At 38.8% G+C, this 10,234-nt stretch overlaps 2 protein-coding genes across 2 annotated transcripts; both read left to right on the forward strand.

Annotated features, from left to right (window-relative positions):
• The first annotated feature begins 1,104 nt into the window (after positions 1-1,104).
• On the forward strand, positions 1,105-5,993 carry ERD4 (Early-responsive to dehydration stress protein (ERD4)). The gene is made up of 6 exons (XM_011098338.3): positions 1,105-1,711; positions 2,888-3,036; positions 3,248-3,523; positions 3,696-4,540; positions 4,946-5,201; positions 5,300-5,993. The coding sequence occupies exons 1-6, from the start codon at positions 1,441-1,443 to the stop codon at positions 5,657-5,659; spliced, it is 2,157 nt and encodes a 718-aa protein (XP_011096640.1). The 5' UTR covers positions 1,105-1,440; the 3' UTR covers positions 5,660-5,993.
• A 655-nt stretch (positions 5,994-6,648) lies between these two features.
• DLAH (alpha/beta-Hydrolases superfamily protein) lies at positions 6,649-8,404 on the forward strand. The gene has a single exon (XM_011098339.3). The coding sequence runs from the start codon at positions 6,704-6,706 to the stop codon at positions 8,249-8,251; it is 1,548 nt and encodes a 515-aa protein (XP_011096641.1). The 5' UTR covers positions 6,649-6,703; the 3' UTR covers positions 8,252-8,404.
• The last annotated feature ends 1,830 nt before the right edge of the window (positions 8,405-10,234 follow it).

Genomic DNA, 10,234 nt, shown 5'->3' on the forward strand with positions numbered 1-10,234 from the left:
TTGTCATCGTAGATAATCGGGTCCCCCACTGGTATAAGTAGAAAACGAGTGTTGTGTGGTCTTAGTTTATAATAATCAGTTTCACACGTTGAGTTTGAAATTTGAAATCAGCAGAGTCGGGCCCGTGTCCGTTTCCGTGTCGGCAGAGCGTAACTGCTGGAAACAAATATTTGGTTTGCTTACATCCACGTAACATAGTTTCAATGCCTTTCATTATATTATTATTATTATTATTATTATTATTGTGGCATAATATACAGAAGCCTTTTTAATTTTAATTTTTTACATTATACCCATAAAACTGAAAACTCAACAAATAAAATTAAGTGATTTGGTTTGGTATTTATTTATTTTAGGTGTTGGGGTTGAAGATATATTTATATTAGTAAGGCCGAATAGTGATGATGATAATGACAGCCCAATCCAAAACCTTCTTATGGATAGTGCTGCTAGTTGGCATTTGTTGATACTAATAAAAGTAGTATTCATTTCTACAGACAGCAACAAATATCACAAATTTTATTTTATTTTTCTCTTTTTTCTGAACCATTGATTTTATGGATGCCGCCAATGAAATAACATAACTTAAAGATACAGAGACTACTTCACTTCTTGTTGCTGCTATTCATAATTAATTCCACACCTAACAACCCATCTCATTCATCAAACTTACAAGTCCTCACGTCCATTCATCATCACCACACTTGAACACAAATTACTTTCTCTTTTCCAAGATAAATTATACTCATATCAGTTTATAATTTTTTTTATTAACACATGTTGCAAATATTTATGTGGCCTGACAATTGATGATTAATAGAACTATATATTTTTTCTTAAATTATGTACAATCAAATATAGCCGACATCACATGTCGTGTTTTAATATTAAGTAAAACTTTTAAGAATAATACAAAAAGGGGTATTAGTATCATATTATAATATTATAGTAAGCAACGAAAACTTGTTTCGTCCTAATCCCCCGCCTTACCTCACTAATCTCACACACATGCACTTTTTCCTGCAGTCCAAAAAGAGACAAAAGCAGACACAAATAAAGCAAATCAAAGGTGAAAAGACAGACTATCCATTTTTGTTCTACTTCTACATTTTCAGAAACAATTTTAACACAAGAAAAACACAAGAGTAAATTAATTCTGAGTTAGAAGAGTGTAGGAAGGAGCAAAGTCTCACAATCAATCAATCAAAATTCTAACCCACTCAGATATTTTGTAGATCGATCACTATGCACCGTTTCAACTGCCTGTTTCTCTTTAACTCTCTCTCTCTCTCTCTCAGCCCTTCTTTTAATGCTCCTTAACGGCTACTAGTTCTTGATTCCAACCCCTCCCCTCCCCCACTGGCTTACCATTATCGCCAGTAAATACACACATTCATACACAGAGTAGGAGAAGAACAAGAAGAAGAAGAAGAAGAAGGCATGGATTTCAATTCGTTCTTGACGTCGTTAGGAACGTCGTTTGTGTTATTCGTGGTCTTGATGTTTCTCTTCACCTGGCTCTCGCGCCGACCCGGTAACCATGTTGTATACTACCCCAATAGGATTCTTAGAGGCATGGATCCCTACGAGGGACTCCGCGCCAGCCGGAACCCCTTCGCTTGGATCCGGGAAGCCCTCGTCTCCACTGAGGCAGACGTCATCAGAATGTCCGGCGTTGATTCTGCTGTCTATTTTGTTTTCCTCACTACTGGTACTTTGTTTTTTTCTTTTATACGCTTATCTGTGGTATTTACAATCGTTTCACCCACTCTTCTGTTTTTTTGGACAGCTTCGATGATTTCACTGATTTTCGTGATATTTTCTTTGTGTTTTTTCTTCTTCTTTTTTTTATAGTTTATCCCAGCTTTAGTTTTGTTCGTCTGTTTATTTTCTTCATCTTTCTTTTGATACATTTGTAATTTACAATATATTGGTTACTGGGTGGGCTAGTTTAATGTTAGTTTGATGGTGATCTTTCTGAATGGTAACTGAAACTGGGGTCTTTTGACTTTCAAATATATAGACTGTACAGAGAAAGAAATTTGTAGTTGTGTTTCCCGAACTTATTTCTCCGGGGTAATTTTATCAATCATGTGCCTTCATGACGATTATTCTAGTCTCCGCTGGTTGTGAAAATTGTGATTTTATATGTAAGTCTTGTTTTGACCGTGGGAAGGTGAACTTTGCAAAAGTGCTTATTTGGTTGGGAAAAATAGGACTTCTGACTCCAAGCTTACCCTACCCCAAAAAAAGTTTCCGCTATTGATTTTTCACTTACCTTCTAAACAATGCCGCACATGAATCAGCATGCTCCTTGTGAAAATGGCTGCTCGAACTATAAAAGTAGAGGAAATGTGTTATATTGGACAGCAATAAGCAGCAAGGTTTTATTGCTCTCACGTATTTTCATAATGGTATGTGGTTCGTAAGCATAGATTATCCTACCTAAAAGCATTGAACGACTCTTAAATATGAAGCATTGGCAAGAACCTAGCAAATATATGAGGTGGGCGGGTTGGTTTGTCTTTTTTAAGTATTTCTCCCCTGCTCTTCGTGTGAAGGCTAATTGGTACGTTTGTTTGTCTCCCTTTGATTTCCCTTATGGTTTATGTTTATTGATCCTGACTTACACCGCTTTCAGTGGCTCAGTGCTTTTTACCCTGCTCCTAGAGTAGCAAGCATTTACTGATGCTCTCCGTTTGATTTGTTTTTTGGTGTCTGCGTACTTGTCCTATTGTCTATGCAAACATCTCATATTATCCTCTTTTATTCGAATCAACCAAATATCATCTAATAAGTGTGCAGGATTTTCTGTTTTTTCATCTCATCTTAATACTTCCAATGTGAATGTTTGCTTTACTTTACAATTATTTATTGTTTCACGCAGTGCTGGGAATTCTGGTTTTGTCTGGCCTTGTACTTCTACCAGTGCTTCTGCCAGTTGCTGCTACTGCTCATGGTGTGATGAAGGCCAAGGACACCACCAGTGAAGGATCTTTTAATGACCTTGACAAGCTATCTATGGGGCATGTCGAAGTTAGTACTAGCACTTCACCCATTCTCGATGATTAATCTGCCTCAATCAATTGCTTGTATTCATTACAGAGTAATAATCATACTAGGAGATGTATTTAGTTGTGGAATTTTCTCGCGCTGTCAGTTACCTCTATATGTTTTTCTCTTATGAAACTGCCACTGATTTATTTGCTTAATTCCTGCTTTTTTTTTTTCCCCTTGTGGATAACAGCAAAGAAGTGCCCGATTGTGGGCATTTGTGATAGCGACCTATTGGGTTTCCTTTGTTACATATGGCCTCTTATGGAAGGCATACAAGCATGTTTCTGATCTGAGGGCTGCAGCGCTTATGTCACCCGATGTGAAGAATGAGCAGTTTGCCGTGGTTGTTCGAGACATACCTCCTGCACCTGAGGGCCAAACTATAAAGGAACAGGTCGACTCGTATTTTAAGGCTATCTATCCAGATACCTTTTATAGGTCGATGGTGGTCACAGACAATAAACAGGTACAGTTAATATCCTTTTGCTGCTTGTCATCTATAATTTACACAGCATTTATCATCCAGTTGTGTGTGTTTTTTCTGTTTTTGAGAGAAAAGACTGTAGATCAAAATTGCTTGTATCCTGGCTTTAAGTTGAAAATTCCTTGTATCTTTACATCTTTTTTCATTATACCAGGTCAACAAAATTTATGAAGAGTTGGAGGGATACAGAAAGAAGCTGGCACGTGCGGAAGCCATATATGCCGAGTCCAAAGCAACTGGTAATCCCGAAGGAACGCGACCAACTACTAAAACTGGCTTTCTAGGTCTTATTGGTAAAAAGGTCGATGCAATAGAATACTATGATGAAAAGATAAAAGAGTTGATTCCAAAGTTAGTAGCTGAGCAAAGGGTCACTCTGAAAGACAGACAGCAATCTGCAGCTATCATCTTTTTTAATAACAGGGTAACTGCAGCAGCTGCATCACAAAGTCTGCATGATACGATGGTTGATATGTGGACAGTCTCAGATGCTCCTGAACCCAACCAGTTATTATGGACCAATCTCCCGAAAAAATTCTACACAAGGCGGATTCGGCAATATGTGATCTATTTTATTGTGTTTTTGACCATTTTCTTTTACATGATACCAATTGGTTTCATTTCTGCATTGACTACTCTGGACAACTTGAAGAAGCTTCTCCCCTTTCTAAAACCGGTTGTGGATCAAGCCACTATCAAGACAGTACTAGAAGCATATTTGCCGCAGCTCGCACTTATAATATTTTTGGCGCTGTTGCCAAAGTTCCTACTGTTCCTATCCAAGGCTGAGGGCATTGCTTCAGAGAGTCATGCGCAAAGGGCTGCATCTGGAAAGTACTTCTATTTTTCAGTCCTAAATGTATTTATTGGTGTTACGATAGGCAATACGCTTTTCACTACATTGAAGCGTATTGAGAAGGATCCGAACTCTCTTGTCCCTTTACTAGCAGAAAGCCTCCCTGGAAGTGCGACTTTCTTCTTGACTTTTGTGGCTTTGAAGTAAGTTCACTGTTCCCTTTTCTCCTTTACTTATTGTGGTGCTTGTAGAAATTCTTATTTTGCTCGATGTCCATCAGTTGCTTATAATGTTTCTTGGAAAATGAGTGGGATTATTATTTTCTTTTGACATTTCGTAAACTTCCTGATCAGTATTTTGGCAAACTACTTCTATTGCATCATTGGTTATCTGGCATTATCCTTCTTCTTTCCATCCTCCTTACTCCTTTGGCACTTTTGTCTTCTTTTTTCTCCTTTTCCGTTCCTTATTTGAGATCATATTTCGAGTGAGATCTGTTGAGGTTTCAGTGGAACTTAAGTGTAAGTTTAAGCATCAAGGCTAATATGTCTTTTCATTCTGAAGAATTAGATTGACTGAAATGTGGCATTGATTTTTTATGCCTTCAGGTTCTTCGTTGGCTATGGGCTTGAGTTATCACGAATAGTTCCTCTGATAATATTCCACCTGAAGAAGAAGTATCTCTGCAAGACTGAAGCTGAGGTGAAAGAAGCCTGGGCTCCTGGAGATCTTGGATATGCAACTAGAATTCCTGCCGACATGCTGATTCTCACCATTGTCATCTGCTATTCTGTTATAGCACCTCTAATTATTCCATTTGGCATCATCTACTATGGGTTGGGATGGCTTGTTCTTCGGAATCAGGTGATGCTGCTCTCTATTATTTCTGAGTAATTTATGCGTCTATCAAAACATGTGCTGGCCTTATCTCTAACCATGTTTGTCTTTCTTCCTAACAATAGGTTCTTAAAGTTTATGTTCCTTCATATGAGAGCTACGGAAGGATTTGGCCCCACATTTATGTCCGCATCATGGCTTCCTTGATCCTCTATCAAGCTACAATGTTGGGTTACTTTTCTGCTAAGGAATTCATATATACACCGGTTCTGATTCCACTTATTGTTCTGTCCTTCATCTTTGTATTAGTCTGTCGGAAGAAATTCTATCGATTTTTCCAGTGCACAGCACTTGAAGTTGCTTCCCGTGAACTGAAAGAGACTCCGAATATGCAAGTTGTTTTCAGGTCGTTCATTCCCCCAAGCCTGAGCTCTGAGAAAGCCGATGAGGATCAGTTTGAAGATGCTTTATCTCATGTTGTTTGAAGAATGCTTCAAGTCAAGTATCCCAAACAGGGTCTAATGTTTGATGTACATTTTGTGAGTTATCACTGGGATGTTTGTAATCTATGACTTTGACTATGTTAGAACCATTTGTTCATAGTTTCCACTAGGGGGTGTTTGGGTGTTGTATTGTGGGTTCTTCTGTTATATAGAACATTTTGTTTGTCAGGAGAAATTGTCATTTATTCTGCCAGAATTTGGTGTGTATTTAGACAGAGAACAAACACTCCTTTAGGAGGTAGGTTACTGGTTATTCCCAAGTCCCAGCTGTTGCTTGTAATAGAAAGACGAATGAATTTCTTCAGTTCTTGGCAAAGCCCGCTTTTTCTTGGTGGATTATGGAGTTTGACTTCTCAAATTGAAGGCGTGTCTGAATCGTGAAAACGTGTATCATACCAACATGTGAAATTACCGGATGTAGTGTGAGTCAAATCCTGCTTTTGACAAGAATAACAACATTTTAATTTTTCCCCCAGAACACCTAACAACATGAAATTGGGGGTACGCATCCCGTGCATCAATATCTTAATGAAGCCGAAAAGCGAACTCGGAATCGATATATTTGCAGCCAGTCGCAATATTTCAAGGTTTTATTTTGACTGACTGCTGAATCAAATAATCTTACAATATATTTTTCTAGTTAAGTTTGTTAACAAAATTGGATTGAATTTTTTGTTATATTCTATCTTCTACTTGGTTCTAGCACATACATACATTACAGTGATATGCATATGTTAAATAAAATAGAATTGGCACTAAAAAGTATTGATTCGAGAAAAATAGAGGGCAGTCCTCATATTATTCAAATTGTGTAATGGGAAGCTTCAGGGTTGGTGCACCCCAAGCCCACGAGCCAGGACCAACGCGTCAGCACTCGTCAAGCCATCACCCACTTCATATGAAACAGTACCCCATATGCTATGTTGAATTTTACCTTCGCCAGACTTGTACAACATTTGAAAACTCATCCTATATATTCACTGTCTCCTCTTCAAAACTTTAGCCCTTTCTAGTTTCTAACCCAATATGGCCACCAAGAATGCCATCCATCCCCACTATTACCACCTCCCTGCCGTCCACAAAACCCGGCTTCCAGCCACCGTCCAGGCCTATCAAGACTACGCAATCGGCAAAAACCCACGTCAAAAATCGGCCAACAGGGCCGTCAAGCTGGCCGAGTCCTTGTCCCATATGTTGAATCTTCAGATCGAGACCACAATTCAGAGGAGCCTCAACCGCTCAAACCTCGACGTTCTGAGCATCGAAGAGAAGCACAATACTCCCACCACCTCCCCTAAAGAAGACATATCCGCCAAGTGGCGCGAAATCCACGGCTCCCGCGACTGGGACGATCTTCTTGATCCTCTCCACCCCTGGCTCAGAAGGGAGATCGTCAAATACGGGGAGTTCGCGCAGGCCACCTATGACGCCTTCGACTTCGACGCCTTCTCGGAGTACTGCGGCAGCTGTATGTACAACCGCCACAAGCTGTTCGACAAGTTGGGCCTCACCAAAACTGGCTACAACGTGACTCAATACATATACGCCATGTCGCACATAGACTTGCCACTGTGGCTTGAGAAATCGCGCTTTGTCGACACTTGGAGCAAAGACTCGAACTGGATGGGGTTTGTGGCTGTTAGCGATGATCAAGAATCGAAAAGAATTGGCAGGCGGGACATCGTCGTGGCGTGGCGGGGCACGGTAGCGCCGTCGGAATGGTACGACAATATGCAGCGGAAACTAGAGCCCATTGGCCACGGGGACTCAAAAGTCGAACATGGTTTCCTCAGCATTTACACCTCTAAAAGCGACTTCACTAGGTACAATAAGTCAAGTGCCTCGGAACAAGTCATGAGAGAAGTTAAGAAATTAGTGGATTACTACCAAAAAATAGGTGAACAAGTTAGCCTAACTATCACCGGCCATAGCCTAGGTGGTGCTTTAGGACTACTAAATGCATACGAGGCTGCTAAAAATTTCCCCAACCTTCCAATCAGCGTTGTCTCATTCGCAGCCCCACGTGTGGGGAACATTGCGTTCCGCGATGAACTGTATCAAATGGGCGTTAAAACTCTACGTGTGACGATGAAGCAAGATGTGGTGCCAAGAATGCCTGGAATAGTATTTAATGAAAGTCTACAAAGATTTGATGACATTACGGGCACGTTGGAGTGGGTGTACACACACGTGGGAGTGGAGCTAAAGCTGGATGTAAGATCGTCTCCGTACCTCAAGAAAGGGTTGAACTTGGTGGGATATCACATGTTGGAGACGTACCTACATTTGGTGGACGGATATCAGAGTAGTGATTCGGGATTTCGGGCGGATGCTAAGAGGGATGTGGCGTTGGTGAACAAGGATTGTGATATGCTTGTAGATGAATTGAGAATCCCTCCTAATTGGTATCAACTGGCTAATAAAGGGCTGGAGCGGAATGATCATGGGAGATGGGTGAAGCCCAAAAGAGATCCGGAGGACATACCCTCACCCACTATGGACTCACTTAACTATCATGTGCTTGAATTGGAGGATAGTTATGAGATTGGATCCTGGTTTGGTGTTTCAATTTGATTTAGCTAGGGCAACAAGAGTTTGTACATGGAAACCTTATTAAAACTACATGGTAGATATAGTATCATAGTTTGTGTCTCTAATCATTGATATCATCATGTACGTATAAACAAAATTGTAGCAATAAATTTTCAAGCACAACGTATTCATGTATTTTACAGAGTTAGCAAATATAAATTTTGCTCAAATATTTTTGAGATGGAGCGCCTACAATAGAGGATGCACACCATCCGAAGTGAGAGTGGTCATATCAATCAATGATATTTACATTTCATAAGGTGTTCAAATCATACATGACTATTTTAAATTTATAGAAAATAAATTTAAAATTAACAATACACATAACGGGTGTTGAGATTGTTTTCAACAAAAACACTCATACGATCACGTTACAGAGATAGTCTATAGAGTCAGAGCAAATAACTACCGGAAACACAATCTTACATAAATATTATGTTCTTACATAAATATTATGTTCAAAGAGGTTTTTTTTTTTTTTCTTCCTGGTTAAAACCGTCAGTGCTGTGGCGCGGATTTGACAGGACCTCTACCTGTTTATTGAAATCCAAACGGCTCGCCTATACAAATTAAGAAGTTGTATACTAGAAGTACTACTCCAGATACATGTCAAAGCAAGAACCTCGCTGGTACTATTTGAACTGAAAATTTGGAAATAGATTATGAAGATGAATCGGTGCAGCCAAATGGGCGGTCACCCGCCTAATCACTGTATTGGAGCCAAGAAGTCGGTTGGCCTCTCTGTAGACATGAGAAAAAATGGTGGAGATCTTTGGACACAAGACTCGAAAGCCTCGTCAACGAATATTCTGTTGGAGAGTTGTTCATAGCTTAAACCCAATGTAGGGATGCCACTAAAGCTTTGGGGACGTTTCCAAGCATCAAAACGCATGGATTGCAAGTCGCAGCCCATTTCTGGAAAACAACCCTCCTTCAAATCTGGAAGCATATTGGGTTGTATATGGGCTTTCTGTTTTACGCTTTTGGGCTTATGTAGCGGCCCACTTTTCTTTTTCGGGATACATTATAGTTATTAATATATAATTAAGTTTTAAATAATTGGAATGATTTGGTCAACCAATACTTAATATTAACCCTACGCAAATATTAAGTATCAGAAGTCCACATATACTACTACTTCCGCACAATAACTAAATTCTTAAGTTGTCCTAACATATAATCTTAAAAATTGGAGCCAGTCGGGTTAGAATCCAACAACCACCCCCCTTCACTTATATATTTAATTTAATTTGTATTTTCTATTTAATTAAAAAAGAATCATAATATCTTCCTATACAAATCAAGATATTATTTTCAATATTTTAATAGCTGACCAAATGATGTCTTAGGCTAGTTATTAAACTAATGCTGGGATCTCATGAACAAATTCCATGTCATGAATTCGAGTCCCATCAAACGTATGGGTATTTATCTCGCTTTATGTGAGCCATTGTAATTTATTTATCGTAATTAATCATATGAGAGCATATATTACTCATATTTATTATGATGAATTATTGTAATTTATTTATTATTATTAATATATATATATATATATCAATAGGTGAATTCGGCTTGATAATGGCCCTACTATCCATTCTTGGCAGTCCCCAAACCCTAACTCTAACTGAACCATATGATTCATTCAGCTATTACAGTTCACACGATTCACATTTTGTTCAAACCTATTTCCTTTAATGTAAAGGTTCTTGATATATATTAATGAGAAGCCGTTTATTTGTCCTTTATTTTATTTTATTTCTGTTGAAATTTATTGCAAGAGCTAGCTAAGGTACCTAATCTTGTTAGAAATATTCCAAGTCTAACTGCACAAGTTGTAGCAATTGATGTGTGTTTTTCGTAGACAAATCCCATCTCGGAATTAAATTATGGGGAATTTATTAATAATCCTATTATGTCTTCTTCCTATCATCATTAGTACAATATTGCCACACATTGTGTAAT

This window comes from Sesamum indicum, linkage group LG12, assembly GCF_026168435.1.
Source record: "Sesamum indicum cultivar Baizhima isolate 11 linkage group LG12, ASM2616843v1, whole genome shotgun sequence".
Classification (NCBI taxonomy): Eukaryota; Viridiplantae; Streptophyta; class Magnoliopsida; order Lamiales; family Pedaliaceae; genus Sesamum; species Sesamum indicum.

What these genes read in the sequence shown, in the direction of transcription:
- ERD4 (XM_011098338.3), top strand. Translation starts at nt 1,441, where the DNA reads ATGGATTTCAATTCGTTCTTGACGTCGTTAGGAACGTCGTTTGTGTTA. An exon ending in TTGACTTTTGTGGCTTTGAA is followed by an intron (nt 4,541 to 4,945) that starts GTAAGTTCACTG and finishes TTATGCCTTCAG; the next exon opens with GTTCTTCGTTGGCTATGGGC. An exon ending in GGCTTGTTCTTCGGAATCAG is followed by an intron (nt 5,202 to 5,299) that starts GTGATGCTGCTC and finishes TCCTAACAATAG; the next exon opens with GTTCTTAAAGTTTATGTTCC.
- DLAH (XM_011098339.3), top strand. Translation starts at nt 6,704, where the DNA reads ATGGCCACCAAGAATGCCATCCATCCCCACTATTACCACCTCCCTGCC.